Here is a 26,155-nt window from a genome sequence, read left to right on the forward strand (position 1 = left end):
TGACTCTGGTAGAAAACTTAAAAAAAAACTGGAAAGAAATAGTCCAAGAAGAAGGTTACTAAAGTACAAAAAAACATGCAGAACCATGTCCTCGAAAAAATTCACAGAAAATTGACTTGCGAAGATGTACAGAAACTGAAGACCAAGAAATCAGCTGTTGATGACAAAATATTGACCCATACAATAAAGCTAGTAAAAAAAAAAAAAAAAAAACTTGCAATATACATACAATAAGGTGCATACACCTCTACATGACTAAACATGATTTTAAAATATTATTTTTTTGATGTTTATGATGACACAGCCATTTTACATGAGATTTCCCTCTATATGAGATGTTTCGCAACAGGTGCTGGATGATGGTTTTTGACAGATACCAGTCACACATTCATGATTAAATTGAACAGTGGCTTATGGTGTTATGTAATGTCATACCAGTACCTAAAGTATATTACAGTTGTAGAACACAAACAAAACAATATGCTATTCACATATCATCATGTCTCCTGTTTCATCGCTCTTCCCATAATCTGTTTCATCGCTCTTCCCATAATACTGCCTTCAGGTTTGTTCCCTTTCTACAGCCACAGTACATTATCTTGAGTTTCTTTGTGTTAGGACTGTAGTGTTGGACACTTTTATCCTCAAGTAATTTCTGATACTCTTTAATTTTTATGCGGCACAAACAATCTGCACTCTTATTCTACGTGCTGAAATAAGTTTTGAAGACCACAGAAATTTCAATATGATCACATATGATGACATGAATAACTGCCACAGTTTATTTGCCCCATTTCATTTAACAATACTAAGTGCTTGGACAGGCTCCATCAATTCCTTCGGTTTCAATGCAGGTAGACAAGAAATAAACCAGAATATACGTTTACTAACAACATTGTTTAAAAAAATACTGACACAATTTCAACATAATTCATTTTGTACTATTTATCACAGAAGTATACGCAACATGTACAAAAGAAAATATAAATTTTCAAAATACTTGGAAATATATGTACAATAAGAAAATACAAATGCATGCGAATACTGATATTCAACATCAAAATTAGTACAACAATATTATGATGATAAAGAAAAGCAAACAATGAAGATGGATACCTAATACAAAAAATAGAAAAATGTGACTTTTCACAGAAAGAAGAACCAAATAACAACCTGAAATCATACAGAGAAGTCTGTAGCTGAGATGAAAAGACATTTCTTTTACAATATAACACTATCAACAATAAAACATTTATTTATTTACAAGTTACTCAGTTCAAATAAAACATTTAACACCATTTTTACTTTTATTGCTTCGTTCTGTGTAGACATTGGATATTTTTATTTTTCGGAAGAAAAGAAAGGACTTGCAATCCAGGCTGAAAATTTTAATAAAAAATGCAACTGGCAAATGCTGCCTTTTATGCTGACTGTCTTCCTTTCCCATTTTTTTCTTTTAAATATTTGATTGACAGCTCTGAATGGTTGTTTGCACCCACAATTTTTAACAAGTCAGCAGATTTGTTGAATGGTGTCCTGGCATGCTTTTCTCAATTGTTTCATCATAAAATGAAAATCTCATGGAACTGAGGACTAAGTCAGTGAATGCATCATCCAAAAATTAACTGTATATATTTTTCTGTTCAATTTTTCTTAGTGAACAAATGGATGAGGATAGTATCCAACAACTCTGCTCACCACTGTGAAATAATGCGACAACAGTATTAAAGGATTATTAAATACTTACATAAAATGATAGAAAATGTTAAATAATAGCCGTGAATGACTGAGAGCTCAAAACATATTAATCCACATCTAAACACTTCAGTAGCATCTGGCTGCAGTAGAAATTTTGCTCCTAGAATGAAAAACCAATTAGCTGTAAATGTGTTATTCATCACTGCTGCTTTCTGAGAGATTTGCCTCCTTCAGTTCTTTTGGCTTACTACGGGCTGACTTTTTTTTATTTTCTATCTTTGACATACGATATATTTCTATAGCCTTCAGTTTTGTTTTGAGGGAATCTATTTTTGCCTTCTCTCTCTGCAATATGAACTCTCCTGATTGCTTATAAGGATGAACATTTGTCTTTCTAACACGACGGACACATGCACTTTTCTGATTAGCAATGATTTTAACACTTTCCTCTACTGCCTGTGCTCCTTCAGAAGAAATTCCTGGCTGCTCTGTAACTGTAGTTGCCTCTTTAACTGACTTCTTTTTTTTGTTGTTCACTCTGGCAGATTTTTCAGAGGTTTGTTTACGCTTTGGCCTGGGCTCTTCTTCTGTTTCGGATGAAGTTTCACCTCTGTCAATACGATCTACAGCTTTCTGCACTCGTTTACTCAGTTTCCCTTCCACAGGACGGAAAATTGGTTTACTTTTGAAATAATTTTCAATTGTCTTCTGTACCTGTAAAGTTACAAAAAGAAAACTTTTAAGGCAATGGCTTAGTATCTGTACATGTTCTGTTAAATTCAAATAAAAAATTTAAAGTTATGGTCCAATATTATGTATGTGTTTTATTATAGACTAAGCAGTCCTTATAGATATACCTACAGAAAATATATGTACTACCTTAAAACTGAATCTACTGTGAAGACCAATAGCACAATGCCAGCAACAACAAACTGCAGCATAACCTGTTATCCAACTTCTACACTTATGATGGCAATAAGGGGCTAATAAACCAGATTTTTCTCAAGTGTAGAATATTTGCAACCAAAAATCAAGCTTCAGTTAAAATCTCCGGGCTGGGAGTCCATGGCTGATATCATTGGTGTGTGTGTGTGTGTGTGTGTGTGTGTGTGTGTGTGTGTGTGTGTGTGTGAGGGGGGGGGAGGAGGAGGGGGGGTATGTATGGGGGGTATGTATAGAAGTCAGATATTGCAAAGGGAAGGGAATTGTACAAGATACAGTAAAGGAAGTGACAGTTAATACCAACAGTTGAAGTTCAGATTTCCGCAGAAGTTTCGTTACTATCCAAAGATCTCAACTTTGGCCCTTCAACCAAATTTAACTATGTTGAACTACTCTCCTCCACATCTCTGCAATGGAAACACTTCTTGGCCATCAACCACTCCAACAAAAGCCAACCTAATTCCTACACTTCCTAATTCCTACACTTCTTCCCATTCATATTACTGTCCAACCGTAATTACCCCTCTCCTACCTAAACATACCCTGGTTACTTTCCAGGAATTCCTTAGTTTCAACTTGGCCTCACCATCCTTCCCAAGGTCGCTTCCTAAGAACATCCACCATCCAGCAGAACAAAGGGCAGCCACACACAGCCTCAAAACAGATGCTGACCTTATCATTCTACCTGAAGACAAAGGTCTGACCAATGTTACGAACTGCAGTGACTGCCTAGAGGAAGGATTTTGCCAACTGTCTGACTCCTCCGCCTATAAATACTGCGTCACTTATAAGGCCATGTGTGCAGGGATGGTGTTGTGATGAAGGAACCAATCACCTGACCACCAAAGTCCTGGATGTTTCCTCCGCACATCATCTTGCAGACATCTTAAAACTTCAAAATGAAACTGCTGGTTAACGGTCTGGCCAGAGATAACAAATTTCCGATGCACAAATTCACGAACATTCGACCTCACTTGCTTTGCTTTTTCTGGTCTGGGAGACTTGGGAGTCCTCCATTATCATGGTACTTGCGTGGTTTCTGGGCCACACTCGTAACACCAACTCTCATCACCTGTAATGTCTTTGCTCAAAAAGTTTGGATCACTTTCAATCTGTTTCCAAGTCCCTGTACACATTCATGTGCATGTTTATTTGTTCCTGTGTGAGAAGATGTGGAACCAATTTTGCAGCAACATGTGTAAATCCTTACTCAAGCCTGGCACAAGGTCCAACTCATGCCTGCCTCTGTTGAAATTTGGTCGATCATGAAACAACGATCCTTATTGATGCTGATTTTTTCAATGTTTTCCACATTCTGCGAGGTTGAAGGGTGCCCAGAACAAGGTCGGTCTTCAACCATCATCTCACAATGTTGAAAGCCAGAAACAGTTGAAAACTTGTGAGTTTCCTCTCGGAAAGCCTCTTTAAGCATTTGGTGAGTCTCCATTGCTGATTTTTTAAAGTAGGAAACAAAAATTTTACACACACTGTCCATATTTTTAATGTTGCCATAATGACTTTCAAGCAGAACATGCCAACAATCAGAGAAACACAACACTAAGCTCACACATTTACCTACATGCTGCCTCTGCCAAGCACTTAAATGTGATTTGCAGAGTATCCATGTAGATGTAAATGCTGTCTGCACAGTTGTTTAACGGTCTGTACCAAACCCATCTAGCAGTCGAACTCCGTACTATATCTACGAATGGCAGCACCCTTTCAGTCTGGTTGGTCTTTAAGGGTTCTCCCTCGCACACGCTTCTCAGCACATGCTTCCCAAAATCCACAAACCCAACAATCCTAGACATCGTATTGTAGCTGGTTATTGTGGCCCCTCTGAAAGAATTTTAGCACTCACTGACCAATACCTCCAACGTATTATCCGAAGTCCAGCCTCTCCTATCAAGGATACCAACCACTTTCTGCAATGACTCTCCACCACCATCACCACTTTGCCTCCTGGGCCTACTCGTCACTTCTAATGCCACTTCCTCATACACCAACATCCCTCATGCCCAACCTCTTGCTGTTACTGAATATTACCTCTACCAATGTCCTTCAGACTCTATAAACACACTACATCATTTGTATTACACCTTACTAACTTTATCCTAAAACACGACTAATTATCCTCTGAAGGGAACATTTACAAACAAATCTGTGGCACAGCCATAGGCAACTGCATGGCACCCTCATATGCCAATCTGTTTAGGGGCCATCAATAGGAAACTTTCCTAGCCTCCCAAACCCCTGGTCACATTCAGATTCATTGATAATACTTCATGATCTGGACTCAGGGCCAAGACACCTTACCCTCATCCCTTCACAACATCAGCACCTTCTCTGTTGTCCACTTTACTTGGTCCTTTTCAACCCAGCATGCAACCTTGCATTCCTTCACAGACACGCACTACCCCCACACCTAGTCCACAAACAGATTTCCCATTCCATACCCCCACACACCTCTAACCCTCCCATTACTCATACAAGAACCGGCTACAAAGGAGTGCCCCTTCATCACCAAATATCACCCCTGACTGAAAGAACTGAACCCTTTGTCAGGGTTTGATTATCTATCATCATGCCCTGAAATTAAGTACACCCCCCCCCCCCCCCCAGATTCTTCCCCCCCCCCCCCCCCCCCCCCAAAGTAGGGTCTTGTCACCCACCCAACCTCCGCAACATCCTTGTCCATCCCTAAACTACCCCCATTCCCAACCCCTTGCCATGGGGATCATATTCCCATGGCAGAGCTACCCAATCCCTCCACACAGCACTTTCCATGTCAGTCCTGTAACAGGCTTGTCCTATCTCATCAGAGGCCGGGCCACCTGCGAAAGTGGCCATGTCATACACCAGCCCTGCTGTAATCACTGAACAGCTTTTTATACTGGTATGACTACCAACCAGTTGTCTACCAAATGAATGGCCACCACCAAACTGTGGCTGAAAGCAAAGTGAACCAAATCAATGGCCACCACCAAACTGTGGCCGAAAGCAAAGTGAACCACCCTGTGATACAACATGCAGCTGAACATAACATGCTTGATTTCAATGGCTGCTTGAAAACCTGGGCCATCTGAGTCCTCCCTTCCACCACTAGCTGTTCTGAACTGCACAGATGGGAGTTATCCTTACAAGAAATTCTCAGCTCTGGAAATGATCCTGACCTCAATCTATGGTAACCTAATGTCCCTACACCATCCACCCAACTGTTTCCACCCCCTCTGTCCTGTCACCTTCTCATAATTTGCCTCCCCTCACCCTCACTGTGCACTTGTCTCTCCCAGTGCACACTTCTTCCCTTTTCTGCTCCTCTCCTTTCCGCTCCCTGTTTGCCCCTCCTTTCTCTCACTCACAGCCTCCTGACACTGCACCTGACAGACCTGTCCTGCCACCTTTAGTACCTGCACGGTCCACCAGATTCCTCTTTCCCCATCCGTACCCTGTTAACCCTCCCTCTTCCCCACACCATTCTGGATTGTTGCCCCCATTCGATGTGTTTCTGTTGTATTCTTCTGACCGGAATAGCCAGAGATAGCAGATAGTAGTTGTGTGTATGAGGTTTGCTTGCTTACGTGAATGAGTAGGCCTTTTTTTTCTTTTCTGAAGAAGGCTCTGGCTGAAAGCTTATGTCTAATAGTGTTTTCATTGTGGCTGTCTGCAGCTCAGTTTATAATCTGCATAATTAGTAGCAACCTATCCATTTCGTAATAGTGTTGATTCCAACATGGACTTCTCAAACATTATAAATGTAAGAAATTTCAAGAACTTTCTAGAATGACAAATACTAAAACCATAACTGCTGATGCTTGGAACTGATCTGATGACCCACACTACACCAGCCAGTGACCCTAACCACTACACCACATTACATGCACCACAGTTAGTAGTATTGCTTCCTCTCCTGGAGAAACAGTGACCCCTTGCCACAAAAGCTCTTGCTGGAGCCAACTACAACACCCTGTAGTATGGCAGCAAAGGTGGATTCTTGCCTGCTGGTGATGTCACATTCTCTTCACCATGATGAGCATCGGAGCTAGCCGCTCCCATTGAAGCTTCTCAGTAAGTGAATGGATTTTCAATTTCCTTGTACAAAAACCACCACTTTTGATTGATGTTTCAGTACTGCAGCAGGACTTCATACAGAGGACACAGCTGACATCTCTGCACTTTTGTCTTCTTGATGAAAGGTCACAGTCCTCAACTTCGTATGTGGAATCCAACAATGATGAAAGATAAGTCACAGCCCACACTAGCTACTCAGTAACTTTTCCGGTAGTTCCATAAAAAACCACACCAAGTCTCCTGGGGTGTATCTCACTGGCATTACAGCACTCTTGGTCTGTCTCCCAGTGTCCATGTTCCTTATTCAAGCCAGATGGCTTGCTCCTTTAGGCTTGATGTTGAGATGCTTCACATAGTCATTCTGAGTATCATTTGGTTGAAACAGGAACAGTATATCCATCGTCATTTCGGCCTCGCGATCTTGGAGTAGAAAGATGGTTGTGAAGCCTGTAGTGTCTTGCTTCATTGTATTGTATCGCACTCTCTCTGTTCGACAACTCCGTACACTGAGACCAAATCTGCCATTCGTCCATGAGTGGTAGGCACTTGCCATCCTGTAGGTGACATCACAATGTGAAATTACATCTGATACTAGTCTTGACTTGACAAATACACCATATATGGTGTTCCGTGTTTCAAAGTGATGTCTTGTACAACAAGTTTTGTGATTTCTGGAGCTTGGGCAGTCAGTACAGTTTTAGTGACGGCTTATTGGGTGAGATAGTCAGTGAATACTATTATCCATCAATTCTGTTTGTTGACTCAGGAATCTTCCCAAGATGTCAATTACAATTCAGTGGAATGGTGCTGCTGGAGGTGAAATTGGTACTAGATGCCCCAGAAGTAATTGCAGCATTTGCTTCTGTCATATGCATTTCTTACAGTGGCATTTGCTTCTGTCACAGGCATTCCTTACAGTGGCTCACATGGTGTCTTAATGGATGGGTAAAGGCCTGGTCAATGATACCTGTGTCTAATTCTGTCTAGAGTTTTCACGAATCCCACGTGACAAGATGTAGGAGCACTTCCAAGACAGCTTGCTGCAGATGAGCTGGGAGAAGGAACAACCATTCCCGCTCTCGTAGATCACAGTTCCTTTTATGCAATGTTATGTTTATTAACTGGACTTTTCCTTTAGTTGGTTCCTCCTCCTCAAAGGATTCTATTGTTTTCAGCACTGTTGGATGTTCTCTTGGTTCAATAATAATTTCACTTAGTGCAGTGATGACTGACATATCGTCCTCCTGCTGTACTCAGCTATAAGAATCCTTGAATGGAAATTGACATCCTTGTATATGCATCTGCTCTTGCATACCACAGTGACACCATACTCCTGAAGCCTCAGTACCCATCTTACCAGTCAACCTGACAAATCCTTCAGGCCAGTCAGTCAGTCAGCACACGGAATGGTGGTCCATCACAGTGGTGAGTGGTATGACAAATAAATAAGACTGGAACTTGCTGATGGCTCAAACAGCTGCAAGGTACACTTTCTTGATAGTCCATCTCAGCCTTGGAGAGTACCTGGATGAATAAACTACCATCTTTTCGGCACATTCCTGAATTTGCTCTAGAACTGCACCTATACCATAACTGTTAGCATCAATGTGAAGTTATGTCTTAGCATTCTTGCATACAATGCTAGACCTGGAGAATATGTTAGCACCTCCTTAAGGAATGATCTTTCTTGCACGCTGTTCCAGGAAAATTTGCCATATCCCTGTAGTAGTTCTTGCCAAGGATTTGCATTGGCACTAGGTCCTTTATGAATGGTTAGTAGTATGAGCACATTCCAAGAACACTTCTCAAATCTTGACTATGCCAAGGAATTGGAAAATCAGTGATTGCACAATTTTCTCTGGATCACAATGGCCGTCTCATCATGCACTAGGTGCCCTACAGTTTTTATTTCTTAGAAAACAGAGAAACCTGCAGTCTGAAACCATTTCAACATAGTTATCATGTGGCTTAGATATATATTAAATGTCTTTGGTGGGAGGGGGGGGGGGGGAGATGATACCATCAATATAGCAAAACTTGTAATCCATTTAAGGTGCCAAAGCAGGTCATTCAACACAATCAAAGGTGGCTTGGAGCATTACACAGTCCAAATGGTGTTTCTTTGAACTCACAGAGGCAGTCTTTTCCCTTGGGTACTGTCAACTTCAACTTGTCAGTTGCCTGCCTCTAAGCGTGTAGTTTACAAATATTTTGCTCCTTTTAAACAGTCTAGCATGACACCAATTCACGGCAATGCACTGCAATGGGTAGACATCTTTCTTCACTACTATTTTGTTCATTCGTTTGTAATCAACATAGAAATGCCATGTACTGACCTCCTTCTTCACAAGGAACACATGAGAAGACCAAGCAATCTCTGGAAGTTTAATGATATCACCTTGCACCATCTTCTCCACTTCTTCCTGGGTTATACATTGCGTAGCCAGCAATGCCCTACATGAGTGCTGGCTAATTTGTGTATGATCTCTAGTGTTGATACAGTGTGCTTCCATAGGCACTTTTGTCTGTCTTTTCTCCACTCTAGATTTGAAAGCATCCAAAAACTGATGCAGATGGCTGTTATTTGCCACCATTGTTCCTCAATCAGGCCAGATTCTGTGGGTAGTTCGAAGGTAGCTTTCAACTTATGTTACCTGGAGTGGTAGTGAATTACAACTCTTCGTCAACTATGAAGCACTTTCTCGACAGGTTGGCTATCCTTATGCACATACCTTAGGGATGAGTTGCCATTACTTGTGGCAAATAGTGACACAAGTTCTCCTCGAACACCTGCAATGCTTATGAAAGACCTCTAAGTCTTCCCTTCAGTGACAGGGGCAGACTGTGGTGTTGAACTCTGCAACTGGTGATTACGACAAGGTAGCTACCTCTCCCAGTAATGTCCGCAGTTCGTGGTTTTGCGGTTGCGTTCTTGCTTCCCAAGCATGTGGTCCCGGATTCGATTCCTGGCGGGGTCAGGGATTTTCACCTGCCTCGAGATGACTGGGTGTTTGTGTTGTCCTCATCATTTCATCGTCATTCGTGGAAGTCACAAGATTGGACTGAGTAAAGATTGGGAATTTGTACAGGCACTGATAACCAAACATCATCATCATCATCATCATCATCATCATCATCACATCATCGTCTCCCAGTAGTGGCTGCTGTTCTCCATAGTGTGCAAGAAATCAACAACACACTTATGCCAGACATCACTTCGCTGCAGTCAGTGAATCGAGTGCGCCACCGATCTGTCTGACTGACTCCCTTATGAACTAAACTGCTGGAGTATCTATGGAGTGAAGTAGTGGACGATGTTCACCAGACTTTATTTGTCATGACTGCATAGTGCTTCTACTATGGAGGTATCAGCTGTTTTCCTTCTGCTGTGCTGAGTTTGTTATAGTAAAGAACTGTTTAGTAAAAGCTTTTGGTCCTGTTTGTTGCATTTGTGTTAGCCTTTCTTTCATCACATAACGAAGGTGATGTGAGTTTGTTTGGCTGCCCTGACCCACTACATTCTGGTGAAGCCTGCTGCCCAGTTTACCAAAAATGCTGATGATGTGTTTTGCCCTGACCCAGTCTTGGTGCAAAGTGTTTTCATTGCGAACATCTCTTGTCGACATTGCCATTATATAGCAAGATGGCACTGCCTCTTACATATACATACATGTGTATCCTTTATTTGTTTCTTATTAATAACCTATCAATAATGTGCTCTTACAGATCTAGCACTAACTCGTCATACTTATGAGCATTGGCAAATGCGCATTCAAAATTATCAATGTCAGTAATAATCACTATGAAGTTCATGTGTAACAGATACACTTTTACTATAAAATAAAGCTATGAATAAATAAACTGGCCTAAAATAATGTCAACATCATCTGTATATGACAGAAACATACCTACGTGCAATTAATGTATACACAGTGCTGTCTTCCATTCTTCTTTGAAGCAAATATGTCTACAACTGTCCTTTTCTATGGAGAGCATTGCCAATGCACTCAAACAACTCTTGTTAATTGTACTACTTAAAAAGTCATGATCCTCATCAGAGTTGAGAAGCATCCCTTGGTCTCAGCAGCAGTAGTCATAGGTACCCAGCAAACAATTCTCAAAAGTTTGCGTGTTTCTAAAAGTTATTTCAATCAAGGACTGAACAAGATTGTGGTAGTACCATTCATGATTTGGAAATACTACCATCTGTAGATAACTGCCACTTATGATTTGAAAGCCTTATTGTCTGAACTCAACTCGTAGTTCAATTTTTAAATGTCCCAACTCTATAAATGGATATGCTTCTATAGCCTGTGCTATCAACTGAATAGGGAAATGTTTTTCATATTTTGCAGAGGTTATTTCTGAACATGCTGTATCAGGAGCAACAGATTTTTTCTAAAAACTTTTTGAAGACATTATATACAATCTGTTTCTCACTTGTTTTTAATGTTTTTCTGCACCTATGTTTCACTACAGAATGTGAAGCAACTTCTCATAACAAGTCAGAGAAAGAAACTGTCCAATGAGATTTGAAATCAAATCTACACAAGTTAAGCATTTAACATTATGATTAGCAAAAACAGCAAAGGTGTTAAATCTTTTAGTGTGCTTCAGTACGTCATTTGTGTCAGAACAACAACAAAATAACTAATACATGAAGAGGGCCTATTTCCATTGTTATCACAACATTTGGTGTAGGCACACTGCATCCAGCAATCAATCGCTGAGTTGGTATTTATCTACATTAAGAGTTCATATTGCGATGACCACAGAACAGTGTATAGCAATACGAATTATACGGAGTGGGGCTACAGCAAGGTACAAAGGTACTGGTGAAGACCACAACTGTGACCAGTGGATAAGTTAACACCCATGACAGCAGCTCCAATCCAATATGAATGATTACATTAAGAAGCCCATTCTGCACCAAAGAGGAAATCATGAACACCATATCAGCATTCGTAACACTTCTTTCCAACTATGGTCAGATGCTCACTTATAATAATAGCCCCACCCATAAAAACAAATGTAAAAATTAAATAATTATAATATTTGCCAAAATAAAATTTCTGTCGTCAACAGGTATAAGATCTGATCAGTACAAATTTCAAACTAGGGGAAAATAAAAACCAGAAGAGTGAAAATAGGTAGAACAGTGACAAGAATATTAGATGAAAGAGAAGTGCTCTGAACTAAAGTAAAGATATACTGATATAGCCCACAATAAGAAATTTTTACTTTAGGTTTCAAAAATGGTTCAAATGGCTCTGAGCACTATGGGACTTAACTTCTGAGGTCATCAGTCCCCTAGAACTTAGAACTACTTAAACCTAACTAACCTAAGGATATCACACACATCCATGCCCATGACAGGATTCGAACCTGCGACCGTAGCGGTCACGCGGTTCCAGACTGTACCGCCTAGAAGTGCTTGGCCACCCCTGTACTTTAGGTTTCTTATCTACATGTACATGACAGTGATCTTTCACTCCAGACGTTTATGTTCGGCTCAATAAAATTACATCGATCACAAATTTATATTGATGATGTTTTCCTAGTGAAACCAATTTGTAAATGCAGGAATCCATTTACTTACATTTCTCTCACCAAGTCTCTTCAATACAGGTAAAAGAATTTCATCAGTCCTCATCTGCGTCCACCCAAACTTCTCTCTTGCAAAATTTCGCAGTGCTGACACATCAGGAGTGCTCCACGTAAATGTTTCTTTCGAATGATCAATCTCAGGAAAGACATATGCTTCTACAACGGCAGTGTTAGGGAATCCTGTGCAAACATCAACAACCAATAAGTATCAGCAGTAAAAACACACACACACACACACACACACACACACACACACACACACACACACACACACACCAAGTTAGTTAGTATTTGTTTGTTTACTCAACCTTTAGTTCTGTGTTCCTTATACTAGAGCAGAAATTGTAGGTTTTTGGGCAAAAAATTTGCTTCAGTTACTGCCAACCTTTTATAAAGTACCATAACTGTTCAATGTTTCCTCTCATTTTCTAGTGAACTGTTGGAGAATGATTCTGGTGTATTGGACTACAAAAAAATATTTAAGGGGGCATTACCTCCAACAGTCAGTTTTATATCAATTGTTTCTTCTAATTAAGAACAGAATATAGTTACTATCTCTTAGGTTAGATTGCCATCACTATCACCCCCTCACTTCCCACAGCAGTCAGTGTGCAGGGTAGAGCTGATTCCATTTATTTACTACTACTACCTGTCACAGTACTGCACAGGAAGGAACTAAAACCCACCACTCACTGCAGCCTTCTCTGCCAGTGCTAAAGAAAATGTGAACAAAGTATACATCTATTTTTAAAGTGACTACTCTGCAATTAACAATTAAATGCCTGGAAGGGGGTTCAACAAACCAATTTCATATTATTTCTCTGCAGTTCCAATCTCTAACAGCGTGAAAGGAAAACCAACACTTAAATCTTCCTGTGCCAGTATCGATGCATTAAAGGAATACGGAGAGGTCCTTTTTCTGCACTGATGTTGAATAACAAGACTTGGAAGTCTGCATGAAATGGCGATTTCCTTCACACAGCCACCCAAATCCAGAGAATCTCTTTCAATAAAAAATGACACATAACATTAGGACCAACATGAGCCACCATCTGCAGCTGGCTGCATACTATGGTCTTCACGACATCCAGAAGCATCCATTTCAAATCCAGGATGACTCACCCCAGTTTGCACACTTAAATCCCAAAATGGGATGAAAATTCAATTGAGTTAACAGTGATTTCTAGTAGTATGTACCTCAGATCATTGTACAGCATTATGTGGTGTTCCTCTACCAGCAAGTCACTGTTCAAAGCATGTTAACAAGCTTGTCCTGTATACTAATGGCACTGGCTGTCATGAGTTCCGATGTCATGTCTACTTCCGTGTCACCGTTAGCTACCTCAGCCTGTGTGAGGACAGCTTTAGGAATATGACTGCCAAGTAAGGGAAGAAACTTGGCACTCATATCCCTAAAGCTGTCCTCACACAGGCTGAGGTAGCTAACGGTGACACGGAAGTAGACATGACATCGGAACTAAGTGGATTGCAAATGAGAAATTCAGTCACTGTTCACATGTTAAAATACTGGGTATAGATGTTATCTGCTTTTAATCAGTTTTAGAACATGATAGTGACATTCAAAGAAGAAAAATTAATCCAGAATGAAATGTCTAACAAAGGGAATAAATCACATACAACAGCTGGTAACTGTTATCGTGAGAATAAATTACAGTGACAAGACCTGTTGTGGAGATAATACCAACAGATATCACTAAATTGTGGGATGAGAAAAAGTTTGAAAACAGGACTGAATCAGAATTGCCATCTTTAATTTATGTATTAGATAGTGTTGTTACATATGACCTGCACATTAGAGTATATTTCAGTCTGTTTTTCACCAGTGCTCAAGCTCAGCACTGCAGAAGGGTTGTAAGGGGAACAGTGACACCAGCTTGACTGAGAGTTCAGAGAGCTCACCTCAGTATAGACATAAAATCAAATACGTAGTCAGAAAAAGAAACAGCTGTGTTCTCAGGTCCCGCTGTAATACCACCTCAGGAATAGCAACATATTGTAAAGAAACAGCCAAATATTTATGATAATGAAGATATAATTTCATAGCTGTGCTATTAAAAGGATGATGATATTAAAAATAGTGATAACACAGACAACAGGGTTAGTAAGCAAAAAAGGTAGAAAATGAAATTGTCTGAAAGTTAATGTAAACGATTTACCTTATTTCTCTTGGTATTAGCAAAATGTAGACAATCAATAAATAGCGTAAGCTTAGAATACGTATAATGTTTACTTTTTGGCAGATACTTTATGTCAATAAAACAGTTTGTATTTCTGATTACCCAGAAGATCTTAAAAGTAATATTTTTCTCCAGGAGGCTCTCAAAAAATGGGGGGTTTGTCTTATATCCAGCGTTATCTTATAATCAGCTAAATATGGTAGTTAAGGTATAGTGTCTAATGTCAGTTTGCACTTGCATATTATGCATATTCTCGATGTTTTATATACTGCAAAGACACTGAAATAACGTCCTTCATCAAATAGATTTCAAGATCGAGATTCGTTTCATAATTTCATTCAAATGGAAGAGGAGATTTTTTCTAAGTTTCTCACCATCATTGAAAAGGCTAGTTAACGGCAAGATACAAACATAAACAAATCCATAAACACAGAGACAGGTACATGTATTTTACAGAAAGTTTCAAAATAACAGAACTTTCCAGTGAGTATGACTTGTGTTTACTTTCAGTACTACACTGTTAGCCACAATAAGATTTCTGGCCATTAGAGGAATATTCCTGTCATTGGCCTTTGGAACAAGAACTGCAGCAAATACATTATTGTCTTTTGAGAAAATATTTCTGTTAAAAGAATAAGAAAAACCCAGACTTTCTTAGGCAAGAAATGCTGGGAATGGGGTGGGGGAATGGAAGGTGGCAGGCGCAAACCTCTTATCTTGCTCTAAACAACTCAAAAGTTCATGACACTACTAATTGTGCTGCAACTTCGACATAACAATCTAACAATCGCACCTCCATACATGGCCTACAGTGTCTAAAGACTGTACCTACAAATGTCATTACTTCATATTTAATATGCAAATTTATCTGAAAGACAAGATTTTGATAGATCACCATTGTGCAATCACATTGGAATGGTATGCTTTTGTAGCACACAAGTTATAATGCTAAAAACATCAACTCCAGGATGCCCTCATATACTGAGATGTAGTGTCCCATCATATTATTATAACAAATCATAGCTAAAAGGACACATTTTTGAGAGATGCTCAATTTTGTGATGGTTTGAAACAGCTCATACTCACACCACACACTCTATAAGGAAAAAAAAAAAAAAAAAAAAAAAAAAAAAAACAGCAAATGTGAAATTTAACACCATACTACATGATGGCTCCTATGTTCTGCTTGTAATGTAAAATGATGTTACATTTCACTGGCCACGATTCTCCCCATGAGGCAAAAATCTGACATGCCAAATTCTTCATTTCATGCTCCGCAGTGCAGTGAAGCATGCAATTCCATGCAGTTATATCCTCAGATCCACATCCATGTGTGCTTTCATGTCCCATGACAGAACGGCTTAAGGGGCCACATTATGCTCCCAACTATCAGTAACCGCAACCGTCCAGAGCATGCAATCCTAGAGGCTTCCCCTGAAACACAGAAAGCGACTGCATCTGGCTCAGGATCTTCATCAGATAAAGACATTCCCTGAAACCTGTTCATCAGGCAAACCAGGGAGGCCCTTCAATCAGCCCTTCAGAAAGTCTTTCGCTGGCTGCTACACCTTGAAACGACCTTCCATTTGACCACGGATGAGAGGTCAATCTCACTGGCGGCCACAGCGAACTGATCATGCGAAACAAGGGACATGCTCAATGTCCCTTGCATCTCCACATCTGGTCCCCACAGTGATTCCTATTAGCAACAGTCTTAAGCTGCATGATGGAAGCCAGCACTACTTGGAGCTGGGAGCGAAGGGTCAAAAAGACAGCGGAAATATATATTAGACATTTATTAAATCGTGGAACTGTGTCCAATAAATACACAAACATGCATAAACTTTCATAATTGAAGCTAAAGAGCATACAGGAAAATCAAAACACATTGCTTATTATTAGAAACTGTGTCAACTCACAAACAAAATGGTGTGCCTGCTGCACTGCAGCAGGGATGGAAACTACCACCTAGCTGTTGGCTTAAACCTACACCTTGCCTCTGTGCTCTGGGAAAGCTGTCGTCACTTGACTGACTGCAGCTTCTCATAGTATAAAATGTTTACAAACTCTAAACACACACATTGACCCTTGATTTTACACTTATTGACTGTTCATGCACACAGTGCACATATAACATTCATCCACAAGCTATCTGGTCACTCAGAATCTGAGCAAAATAGCACCTTTCAGATTTTAGGAGGGCAGATATGAATGCCGCTTCAGAAGATGCAACAAATTTTCAACGTGGTTACTTTTAAGGCTCATGTACTTTTATATTTGCTGGAATACACAGACTTCCACTTCTAGCACCTTTTAAGTTTAATTTCAGTGTGATGTTAACCATACTTCTCAATTTTGAGACACTGCTTATAGATCCAAGCGCATGAGGGGAACGGGAGTTGAGGTGGGGGAATTGCCTGCTCCATCATTTTATTTGACTACATCTTCAGGATTACTTTACCTAATAAATATATTGCATATGTTAAAGAATACACGATTTTGAGGATTCTAGAGCAGATATCTGGTCTGATTTCCTGTGATTTTTGTGGGCCATTCAGCAAATAAATTAGTTGAAAACATACACGATAACTTTTTAAAGCAGCAAAGGCATAGAGAAGTTGTGTCATAATCCTGATAATCAGAGGGCAAAACAGCAGTAATCAGAACCCAGGAGACATGCCATTTGTACAGTTTAACTCGCTGTGCTTCCCCTTGTGTACAATAATGCTATTAAGATGTAGCACACAGCAGAGGGAGATGTACAGTAAAGCACAGCAAACTGTGATGCTCATAATACTGCAGTAGCATACTTCTCTTCAACCAAAATAAGATGATGAAGTTACTCTCACCAGATTTTAAATAGCACACAGCCCTTTGACACATGACTGCTTCCTCTGACGAGATGACTACTAATGTGGTACTCTTGTGATACTACTCCTCTCTGAAAAATATTTTCAGTGGAATTCGCTTAATACACCGGAAAATTTGCCTCATATCTTGAGTGACAGTGAGAAAAGTACCAAAAAATCACAGACATATTTAATTTGTATAGGAAACTGTATTTTCAATTTGTTCTCCAAATCCAGGGCTGAAAATAACTTTTTTCTATCATCCAGCATTTGTGTGTGCTAGTCTTACTCCCTATTTCCCATTTGTTCTTTCTTCTATACAAAGTAACTGTTCAGAAGTTATGAAAGAATGAGATTTGGCCAGTTGCTATTACTCTTCTGCTTCGAATATTGTGAAGAACGACAAAGCTTTTTAATGATATGTAAATGAAAGCACCATAACCAATGACTTTTTAAAAATGTAACATATTCTGGAAGATATATATGAAATTGTCAAAGCAATCTTCTATCACCCACATACTTTTTCTCTTGTCACCTTTGGTGACACGTAAGCCAGAAAAGCTAATATGATCTAAGTACACTTTTAAATTCACACATTTTTGACTAAATTTTCTTCACATGTGCTACAGATTGAACAATCTTATCAGGAAAACAAACCTTCACTTAGTTTAATGTCTCTGAGCTTATGCCTGAGTGCTGATCTCCCACCAGGTCCAGCAGCTTTTCCTGTGATAAGCCATTCACGAAACTTTCTCAATCCCCTGGTGATTGCTTCTACAGAATCTTCATTTCCACAAGGAAAGGCTGAAATTATCTCCAATGCTGTTACAGGGCCAATGCCTGATAATCCAGTAGTGTAATCACTACCAACCAGCAAAGCCAGTACTATAAGCTGCCTGCGTGTCAATCCTGTGAAATAAAAGACAAGAATGACTGTTACAAGGATAAAGCTATTGCAATTGTCTACTTATATTTTTATTCTTTTTACTGTCACAGAATTTGTGGATATAATGCAATAAAAGCATATGAGGTGTCGCCTGAATGTAAATGGGGCATTTCACTATTTCACTTACATTAATTAATGATCTCACTGTACAAAGAACAATGGGAGCACAGACGGAACATTAAAGACCAGAAAGTAAACATTTCCCATTATGATTTCAGGTCACTACTACGAAAAGCAGTCACTGAAGAAATGATTGATCACACAGTGCATTCCATTGTTGCTCATAAATACACACACACACACACACACACACACACACACACACACCTGTAACTCTGCTGGAGGTACCAATGGAAGACATGGAGCTATCGATCTAGACAATGATGCTACATTTACAGACTCTGCCAGATAATGCACCGTACAGCTCTTACCATTGTGCAAGTCATCTATGCCTTTGTATGAGGTGGCTAAACTGATTCAGCACCTGTTGACTGGTATACTTTATCAGCCAAGGAGCTAACTAACTACTGTGATGGTTTCCATCATTGCCTATCAATGTGACCCATCCTCTGACAACCTCCCTGTATTCGGTTGTGTGAATTCTTTTATAAAAAGATGAGGACACTTATTTTATTTTACTGTGGCCTTATTTGCTTTTGTTGCATGTTACTGGATACTTATGCTAGTGTAGTGAATAACTGTTGTCTTAAAAGAATGAGTCACAAAATATACATTGTGCATTTTTTACATAAAACTGATGCAAACATGCTCTGAAAGACGATTCAACTGCTCTTTCAGAGTAGGTCAAGACAATATGTTGCTACAGAGCATTTAGTTCATATTCTACAACAGATGACTTGTGTAAGACCCCAGTTAACCCAAATGTCTTCAGTTAAAACTGCTGTGCACATAGGAAAATCTTTATTGTGCCAGAGGACAATGGAAATGAGTTGCCTGGTCAGAAGAACAATGGCTCCCGTCACTTTACACTGGTGGTGATATGAGTATGCACTGTCTTCAAGAATGGCCACTCAAAACATACTCTTGGCAATGTACATAGGCTATCAGCAGTAATAACATTAAATTACATTAGGTTAGCCATAGTTCAAGGATTCCAAAAGAGGGGTGTGCAGTGATCAGTGCCTCCCTCAAATATGTCTGGTGCAAACTTCTCATAATCTCTCAAGATCAAATGATGTTTGTTGTGAAACTCAATGAATTAGTAAAGGCAACCCATATTTATTAAATGGGGCACAGAAATTTACATTTTAATCAAGTGCAATACAAGACAATTGTTTAAAGCTACTAAATATTATAATATTACAGTGCTAATGCAAATTATGTTAAAATAAATAAATTGGGTTTTTGAATTCCCATGAAGATAATCTTCCCTGGAGTATAAGGATATGTCTAATGGAAAATTTCTCAATTTTCTCATTAACATTTTCTGTTAGGCAACTACGGTGTCACCGCCAGACACCACACTTGCTAGGTGGTAGCCTTTAAATCGGCCACAGTCCGTTAGTATACGTCGGACCCGCGTGTCGCCACTATCAGTGATTGCAGACCGAGCGCCACCACACGGCAGGTCTAGAGAGACTTCCTAGCACTCGCCCCAGTTGTACAACCGACTTTGCTAGTGATGGTTCACTGACAAAATACGCTCTCATTTGCCGAGACGATAGTTAGCATAGCCTTCAGCTACGTCATTTGCTACGACCTAGCAAGGCGCCAGTACCAGTTACTATTGATATTATGAATAATACCTCACGCCAGCCTGCGTGAGCTAAAACATTTGCCTTTCGGCTTCCTCTACTAATCATGGTGTTGGCTCTCCTGCCAACCCACAACATTGGCGACGAGGCCATACCGCATTCTTACCTATACTGCCTTGATTTACTTGTGTAATGGCTTCGCCACCATCTCCCGATGTACTGTCCGAATTTTATCACTTACAGAATCAGCAGACGCAGGCCTTACCGGATGCCCTTGGACAGCTCATCTAGGGTAAACGTGCGATGCAAAACGATGCGGCAGCCGCCGCTCCACCGCTAACGCAGTCACAACACGCAGTTGCACCAACTTTTCGTCCTTTTGATGCTGCACTGGAAGGCTGGATGGAGTGGTCACGCCAATTTGGATTCCATCTCGCTGCCTACAGAATTCAAGGTAACGAGCGGCAGCCTTTTTTGTTATCATCCGTCGGGGTGACCACGTACCGTGTGATAGTCAAATTATTTCCCCGACGCGACGTAGCAACTCTGTCCTACGAAGAAATTTTGTCTGCATTAGATGCATATTTCAAAGAACCAAGGATACTCGGGCTCGCGAAACTTCGCCCATGGAAATTCATATAGTTCATTCCACTCCGCCCAGTGCTACTCTCTCTAACATTGACTGTGTTCGTCCCACAAATAGTGTGCGTCGACATCGCCGGAACTCCCGTCAAGTCGCAAGTGATTTTGTACCAGTGTCAGTTCACGTTTCATGAGACAGTCGCTCTTGTCGTCAGCAGGACAATAAACTTTTTGTGGACTTGGACATTAACGACAAAGTGATACCATTCCAGCTCGATACCAGGGCTGCAGTTTCACTGATCAATCAAGACACTTACAAACTGCTGGGCACACCTCCGTTGCGTGCCGCAACTGTTAAGTTAACTAGCTATTCAGCTCACAAGATCCCTGTGTTAGGACAGTGCAGCCTTCTTGCAACATACAAGGGACAAACAAAACTTGTGTCATTTTACATTCTTCGTTCTTCTTCTGCAGTGAACTTGTTTGGTTTTGATTTATTTCAGTTGTTGAACTTGTCTATAGTAAATCAGGTCCTATCAGTGAACCAGACTGTGCATTCCGACAGTGTTTCTCGTCTATGTGAAGAATTTGCAGACATTTTTGCACCGGGCCTCGGTTGTGCTAAGAACTATAAAGCACATTTGGAACTGAAAGTAAACACGCAACCGAAATTTTTCAGAGCGCGCAATGTTCCCCACGCATTGCGTGATGAGGTCGCAAAAACATTACACGATTTGGAATCACAAGGTGTAATTGAAAGTGTGCAGGCTTCTCTCTGGGCATCACCCTTAGTAATTTTGCCAAAACCTTCCGGAAAATTGAGACTCTGTGTGGACTTAAAGGCAACAGTGAATCCACAACTTGTGACTGCAACTTTTCCTTTGCCCCGCCCAGAAGATCTTTTTGACAAACTGTGCCCGGGTACATATTTTTCGAAGTTGGACCTAGCAGATGCGTACTTGCAAATACCGGTAGACGAAGAATCCCAGCGTGTTTTGGTGGTTAACACACATCTTGGTTTGTATCGATTCAAACAACTGCCATTCGGGTGTGCATCCGCCCCTGCATTGTTTCAACAATATCTACAAACTGTTTGTGCGTCGGTCCCTACTGCAGCAAACTATCTGGACGATATTGTGATCTCCGGAAAGACAGAAGGAGAACATTTAGCCAATCTCAGAACATTATTTCAGGTCTTGCGACAAAATGGCCTTCGCTTGCGGAAGGACAAATGTGTGTTTTTTGCTTGTGACTTACCCTACCTGCGACATGTACTCAATGCCCCAGGCATACATCCCAGTCCAGAGCACCTCCGTGCCATACAAGACTTGCCTCGCCACAGAATTTGAAGCAGCTACAGAGTGTGCTGGGAAAAATTAACTATTATCATCGCTACGTTCCACAGGCCTCTTCCATTTCAGATCCGCTTCATTGCTTACGCCGTACAGGTGTTCCATTCATCTGGACGACGGAATGAGAACGCGCCTTTCGCCAGTTGAAATCGGCGTTGCTTTCCAAGACTTGCCTTACGCCATTCGATCCCCGGAAGCCCCTTTTATTGATGGTGGATGCATTGGATTTCAGGATCGGTGCTGTGCTTGCGCACAAAGATGGTTCGCACGATCGCCCTATTGCCTTTGCGTCCAAATTGCTCTCGTCTGCGCAAAGAAATTATTCACAGATCAAGAAAGAAGCATTGGCTCTCGTATTTGGTGTTACAAAGTTTCATGATTTCTTGTATGGTCGTCACTTTACCATCATCCCAGACCACAAACCTTTGACATCGCTTTTTCATCCGACTAAGCCTGTACCTCCACGTACAGCGCAGAAATTCATTCTGCTGGTCTATTTTGCTCTCGCAGTACCGCTACGATATCTTGTATCGGTCCACTGCTAAGCACGGAAACGCCGATGCGTTGTCCCGTTTGCCTGTTGCTGAGGATAGAGCATTCGATTCCTCCGAACTTGCTTGCATGTTCATTGATTTGGAAACCGATGACGTGGTCAAATCGTTTCCGATTGATTTTCGTCGTGTAGCTACAGCCACAGCTGCCAACCCTGTCCTTGCTACCGTTCTGCGTTTTATTGCTACACAATGGCCCTTGTCAGTCACGGATCGGGGATCCGTTGGTTCACCGATTTTTTGCTCACCAGGAGAGACTTTTTGTATGACGTGGTGTTTTGCTGTTGCGTTCAGATAATGATCAGTCCAGGGTCGTGGTACCACGTTCGTTACAGTCCTCTGTCTTACAGCTCCTCCACTAAGGACATTGGGGTACAGTGAGAACGAAACAACTTGTTCGTCAGCACTGTACGTGGTTCGGAATCAATGCTGCGATTACGAATATGTGCTCTTCTTGCAGGGTGTGTGCCGAACAACAATCAGCACCACCGTGGAAATTCTTTGCATGGCCAAAAGCCACTTCCCCTTGGCAACGCTTACACATCGATTTTGCTGGTCCATTCTGGAATGCTCGATGGTTGGTTGTGGTAGATTCATTCAGTAATTTTCCTTTTGTTGTCCGGATGTCTTCCACGACGTCATCTGCCACCATCCAAGTGTTATCCGCTATCTTTTGCATTGAAGGTCTTCCACAGACTATTGTTTCCGACAATGGCCCACAATTCGTGTACGCAGAATTTCAGTCATTCTGCAAGGCCAAATGTATTCAACATCTGATGTCCGTGCCATTTTCACCACAGTCAAAGGGTGCCGCTGAACGATTGGTCAGGACTTTCAAGTCACAGAGGACGCGTTATTGCTCTTTTTGTCATCGTATCGCTCTCAGCCCCGAGATGGTCGCTCGCCGGCTGAGTTGTTCCACGGTCGCCCTCATCGAACCTTGATGTCTTTGCTACATCTGCCGCATCAGGTTAATGTGCAGCGGCAGACACCTGCTTTTGCCCCAGGCGACATTTTCTACTACCGCCACTATCTAGGTTCACGGCGTTGGCTCGAAGGGCGCATTCTTCGCTGCCTCGGCCGCGCTATGTATCTGGTTTTGGGGGCCTCTGGTGAGGTGCGTCGGCATCTCAATCAGCTGCGCCTCTGTCGTTGCACGGGATCTGCTGCTCCCCGTCTGCTTTCAGCAACGGTGCCATCCAGTCAGCGCCCTGGGGACCCATCCACTGGCTCGCCTCAGCCCCAGGTGTTACCGACGCTGCCTTCCATTTTGCCACATGGCAACACGCCTGTTCGCCCGCCGGCGACGCCTGCAGTGGACGCGTCGCTGCAACCGCCGGGCGCCTCCCTGGGTCACGCGCCTCCGATCGCTTCCCGTGACCAGTTGTCCTCCGACATAGAACTTTTGCCTGCTCTGGACCATATGTCGTCTTCGCCGTCGTGTGCCCTGGCCCGATGGAGGTTGACCCTTCGGCCCCTCCTGTCTCTCTGCGGGCGCATACATCGCATGTTGGCGTGCACCCTGGAGCAGGTTTTCAGGCGTTTTCTAGCTCCATGTGGTCCAAATGGCAGGGTGCAGGTGGCACAGCCTCGCCTGTTGTTAGGCCACCCACCTCGTTGCATACGTCGCTTCCTCCCCACGGCGGGCGGAAGCCTTATGCCACAACCGTCCGCCGATTTGCGGGGGAGGAATGTGGTGTCACTGCCAGACACCACACTTGCTGGGTGGTAGCCTTTAAATCGGCCGCAGTCTGTTAGTATACGTCGAATCCGTGTGTCGCCACTATCAGTGATTGCAGACCAAGCGCCACCACACGGCAGGTCTAGAGAGACTTCCTAGCACTCGCCCAGTTGTACAACCGACTTTGCTAGCGATGGTTCACTGACAAAATACACTCTCATTTGCCGAGACGATAGTTAGCATAGCCTTCAGCTACGTCATTTGCTACGACCTAGCAAGGCGCCATTACCAGTTACTATTGATATTATGAATAATACCTCACGCTAGCCTGCATGAGCTAAAACGCGTGCCTTTTGGCTTCCTCTACTAATCACGGTGTGGGCTCTCCTGCCAACCCACAACAGCAACTTCTTCTACTCCACTGAAGAGGATCTTCACAGGAATTCCAAAATCTAATTTAGTGCTTAAAATGTCAACAAAATTAATCAGTCTTTCAAGATATAATTAATTGGATAGATAAAAGAATCTACTCACCAAGTGACAACAAGGTATTACAGTATGCTAGCTTTCAGAGCTAGTGGTTCCTTTTTCTGGCAGAAGGCTTGAAGGGGAATGAAGAAGAATGAAGGAAAAGGACTGGTGAGATTTAGGAAAAAGGGTAGAGTTCCGAAAAGTCACCCAGAACCATGGGTCATGGGAGACGTACAGCATGGGATGAGAAAGAAAGACTGGTTATTGGGAACTGCAATGGACAAGATTTGAAAATCTGAGTGTTTACAGGTGAAAGATTGGTAATATGCAAGACAGAGATTACTACTAAAACATCATGCAAGAATTAACAAGAGTAAAAAGCAAAGTGAATTGTATGTGAAAGAGGTGGGAGGGGGATGGAGAAATTGACAGGTCAGAACCACGTGGAACAATTGTGAATAATAGTTCGACAGTAATTGACACATTTCCTCGAAAGTGAGTGCAACCAAGTTTGAGAGGGGAGCCAACTTCTTCTTAAAAAAAAAAAAAAAAAAAAAAAAATCTCTGGGGAAGTGATCTTCAGAGAGCAACATCACAAACACAAAAAGTCGCCAAGTGGTGTTTCCGCTACTGCAAATACATGTCTCAATACCCCTTCGTATTGTTAAATGGCAGAAATGTGGGTGGGCAGGAGTCTGTCTGGGAGGTGACCACAGTTTGGATGGGTTGGGAACCTCGCACCTGTATTCGTTCTGACAGAAGCTGAATTTCCTGGTGAGAAAGGTCCATTTGCTGTTAGAACTGCTGTTTCAATTGCTGTCGCAGGAGCAGCTGTTGCTGTTGCACAAGTTTTGTGCCCACAATGCACTGTTAGCCTTTTACCTCCTTGCCAATTCTAGTAACTAGAATTGAGCTCGACTGTAGCACACCAGCCAACAGGCCGACGAGGAATCGCCAGTACAACACAGCCACACACAACAGGGACAACTGACAACAAAGGTCACACAGCGAAATGTCCAGACCAGAGAGCAAACCCAAATTGGATATCAAGATGCGGCAACTATCAGTGCCCAGAGCAATGACAAATACATAAATGATCACGAGTGTTGTAAGAACACGACTGCAGTTTGAGCCCCAACGCTGCCGGCTTTATAGGACCGTCACGAGTGCCGACAGGCTGGTGCGGCGGGCACGGTCTGGGCACAGCACTATGGCAGCGACAGCAGCTCTCGCAGGTTATATTGGCGGCGTCTAGCGGCTGTCATCTATGTCCGTGCCTTCTGGCGGGATGTCAAAATTGTCGGACTCGGATACGAGATGAACCTCGCCTCACGATCATCCTCCAAATCCCTCATCACGGAAACCGACCTTACAATCTGCAGAAAGGACATCAATTGTTTATTTCCTATTACCTTAAGAGAGTCGACATTTCCCAGTTACCACATTTACATTTCGTATAAGCACAGTTTATTACGAATGACCGAGGGTCCTG

At 41.8% G+C, this 26,155-nt stretch overlaps 1 protein-coding gene across 4 annotated transcripts in view; it reads right to left on the bottom strand.

Annotated features, from left to right (window-relative positions):
* Nucleotides 1-760: 760 nt before the first annotated feature.
* The window catches only part of LOC126161645 (DNA excision repair protein ERCC-5 homolog), a 74,215-nt gene continuing 48,820 nt past the window's right edge, over nucleotides 761-26,155 (bottom strand). For all 4 annotated transcript variants that reach the window (XM_049917626.1, XM_049917627.1, XM_049917625.1 and 1 more), the window contains exons 10-12: nucleotides 18,023-18,274; nucleotides 12,311-12,498; nucleotides 761-2,412 (exon numbers count right to left, since the gene is read on the bottom strand). In XM_049917626.1, the coding sequence (XP_049773583.1) occupies nucleotides 1,891-2,412; nucleotides 12,311-12,498; nucleotides 18,023-18,274 (962 nt within the window). In that variant the 3' untranslated portion in view covers nucleotides 761-1,890. The remainder of the gene's footprint in view (nucleotides 2,413-12,310; nucleotides 12,499-18,022; nucleotides 18,275-26,155) is intronic.

Source organism: Schistocerca cancellata, chromosome 2 (assembly GCF_023864275.1).
Source record: "Schistocerca cancellata isolate TAMUIC-IGC-003103 chromosome 2, iqSchCanc2.1, whole genome shotgun sequence".
NCBI classification, from domain to species: Eukaryota; Metazoa; Arthropoda; class Insecta; order Orthoptera; family Acrididae; genus Schistocerca; species Schistocerca cancellata.